Genomic DNA, 2,500 nt, shown 5'->3' with positions numbered 1-2,500 from the left:
GATTTCTCTAACCTCTCCTTGAGGCAGGATCTTAAAGGGGCAGTTACGGTTTGAGAGATTTCTCTGACTTTTCCTTTAGGCAGCATCTTAAAGGGGCAGTTACGGTTTGAGAGATTTCTCTAACCTCTCCTTGAGGCAGGATCTTAAAGGGGCAGTTACGGTTTGAGAGATTTCTCTGACCTCTCCTTGAGGCAGGATCTTAAAGGGACAGTTACGGTTTGAGAGATTTCTCTGACCTCTCCTTTAGGCAGGATCTTAAAGGGGCAGTTACGGTTTGAGAGATTTCTCTGACCTCTCCTTTAGGCAGGATCTTAAAGGGGCAGTTACGGTTTGAGAGATTTCTCTAACCTCTCCTTGAGGCAGGATCTTAAAGGGGCAGTTACGGTTTGAGAGATTTCTCTGACCTCTCCTTTAGGCAGGATCTTAAAGGGGCAGTTACGGTTTGAGAGATTTCTCTGACCTCTCCTTTAGGCAGGATCTTGTGTTCGTCCAGTTTGAAGGCAGTGCCAATCTTCCTTCTGACCGTCGGAGGCTCCTCCCCTGGATCCAATGGATACTCCTTAGGCAGCTTCCCTGTCAATTCCTAGAGAGACGGAGAGACGGAGAAAGAAAGAGAGAGAGAGAAAGAGATAGAAAGAGAGAGAAAGAGAGAGAAAGAGAGAGAAAGAGAGAGAGAAAGGGTGAGAGAGAGAGAGCGAAGAGGAGCAGGAGAGAGGAGAGAGAAATACATTTAATTGATCATTACTCATTGATGTTGGTATGTATGTGTGTTTGTGCATGTGTCTTACCGCCTCTCTGATACAGATGTTCTTGAGGTCCTCTAATCTTTGTTTGAGAGTCTCCTCCAGAGCCTCCTGTCTGGCCCTCAGGGCTGCCAGCATGTCTTTCTTAGCTGTCTGAGAACTGTCCGACTCCTGGGAACCTACACAGACACACACAGAGCAGAGATACAGTCAGAACACACACACAGATAACAGATACTCTTAGAACTTAGCACTGAACATGGATTAGAGTGTAGAAAACTGTAAGAAACAAGCTTACTATCAAATCAAATTGTATTTGTCACAAGCGCCGAATACAACAGGTATAGATAGACCTTACCGTGAAATGCTTACTTACTTAACCAACAATGCAGTTCAAGAAAAAGGGTTAAGAAAATATTTGCTAAATATACTAAAGTAAAAAATAAAAAGTAACACAATAAGATTACATAACAATAACGAGGCTATATACAGGTAGTACAGTACCGAGTCAATGTACAGGTTAGTCGAGGTAATTTGTACTATAACCTTACTGTGTAGGACTCATATACACCCCCTGTACTGTTGATAGATTGATCCAGAATGTCTACACTGCCGAAAACGGTAGAGAGAAAGTGACAGAGATACATTAACATAACAGCACTACTCATATCAGTGACAGCGACATATCAATGACATCATTCTGTTGCGAGTCAGCGTGTCATTAGATTAACACACACACACACACACACACACACACACACACACACACACACACACACACACACACACACACACACACACACACACACACACACACACACACACACACACACACACACACACACACACACACACACACACACACACACACAGCTCTGAGGAGACAAGGTTGAAAGTGAGAAGAGACTGTGTGTCCTTGTAGGAATATGTGAGTGAGTGTTCGTATTAGAGGTAGTCTCTGTCAGAGGGTGTGAGCAGAGATATAAACACTGAATGTGGAGGGTGAGAGAGAGAAGGGGGTATATGGAGATAGCTGAGATACAACGTCAGGGAGAAATAGAGGCAAATACAAAGAGAAATGGGACAAGAGATAAAGACAGATATCAAACAGGACAGAGAGGAAAAAGATGAACTGTGTTGTAGAGACTACTCCTTCTAAACACAGTAATTGATTTCATAAGTTGTCAGCGGTGTCTGGAAATAGCTGACACTGCACACACACACAGTTGGCAGCATATGTGTATCGACCTTTGCTCCCTCACTCAAAACTAGTAGAGTTTTTAATACAAACATTATTTGAGCTTTCGTGTATCTTTCACACTTCCACCATGTTGGTGGAAACAGCCTTGGGAAAACATGAAGCTAACAGCATAATGGGTTTCTGTCCTGAAGTTTAAAGGTTGATTCACAGCCCTGCCCTCTCTAACTCTGTTCCCACAGACCCCTGGCCTGGCCTAGATAGGGGGGTGGAGGGGTGAGTTACCACTGACTCCTCTCCCAGATCTCTCTCTAACCACATGAACCCTCACATCCCTCTCTTCTCCCCTACAGTCCTCTCTTACCTCTATCCCTCTCTCCTCTACTACACTACATTTAGAGGCATTCACCTCCACATTATTGGACGGAGTGAGAGTATGGCAAGGGTACTGCTGGCCACAGACACACATGCAAACACAACCACACGCAGAGAGACTTACCTGAGGAGAGCAGACTGCCAGAGCTGCCACTGATGATCTTGCCCTTGCTGCCCATGTTGG

General features: G+C 44.6%; 1 protein-coding gene across 13 annotated transcripts in view; it reads right to left on the bottom strand.

Annotated features, from left to right (window-relative positions):
* LOC129867013 (FERM domain-containing protein 4A-like) overlaps nt 1-2,500 on the bottom strand; it is a 228,374-nt gene that overhangs the window by 25,487 nt on the left and 200,387 nt on the right. For all 13 annotated transcript variants that reach the window (XM_055940110.1, XM_055940111.1, XM_055940107.1 and 10 more), the window contains exons 14-16: nt 2,441-2,500; nt 789-922; nt 461-583 (exon numbers count right to left, since the gene is read on the bottom strand). The exon at nt 2,441-2,500 is cut by the window's right edge and continues 82 nt beyond it. In XM_055940110.1, the coding sequence (XP_055796085.1) occupies nt 461-583; nt 789-922; nt 2,441-2,500 (317 nt within the window). The remainder of the gene's footprint in view (nt 1-460; nt 584-788; nt 923-2,440) is intronic.

This window comes from Salvelinus fontinalis, chromosome 12 (genome assembly GCF_029448725.1).
Source record: "Salvelinus fontinalis isolate EN_2023a chromosome 12, ASM2944872v1, whole genome shotgun sequence".
NCBI lineage: Eukaryota > Metazoa > Chordata > Actinopteri > Salmoniformes > Salmonidae > Salvelinus > Salvelinus fontinalis.
The sequence above is the reverse complement of the archived record's forward strand: the minus strand, read 5'-3'. Positions and strand labels throughout refer to the sequence as shown.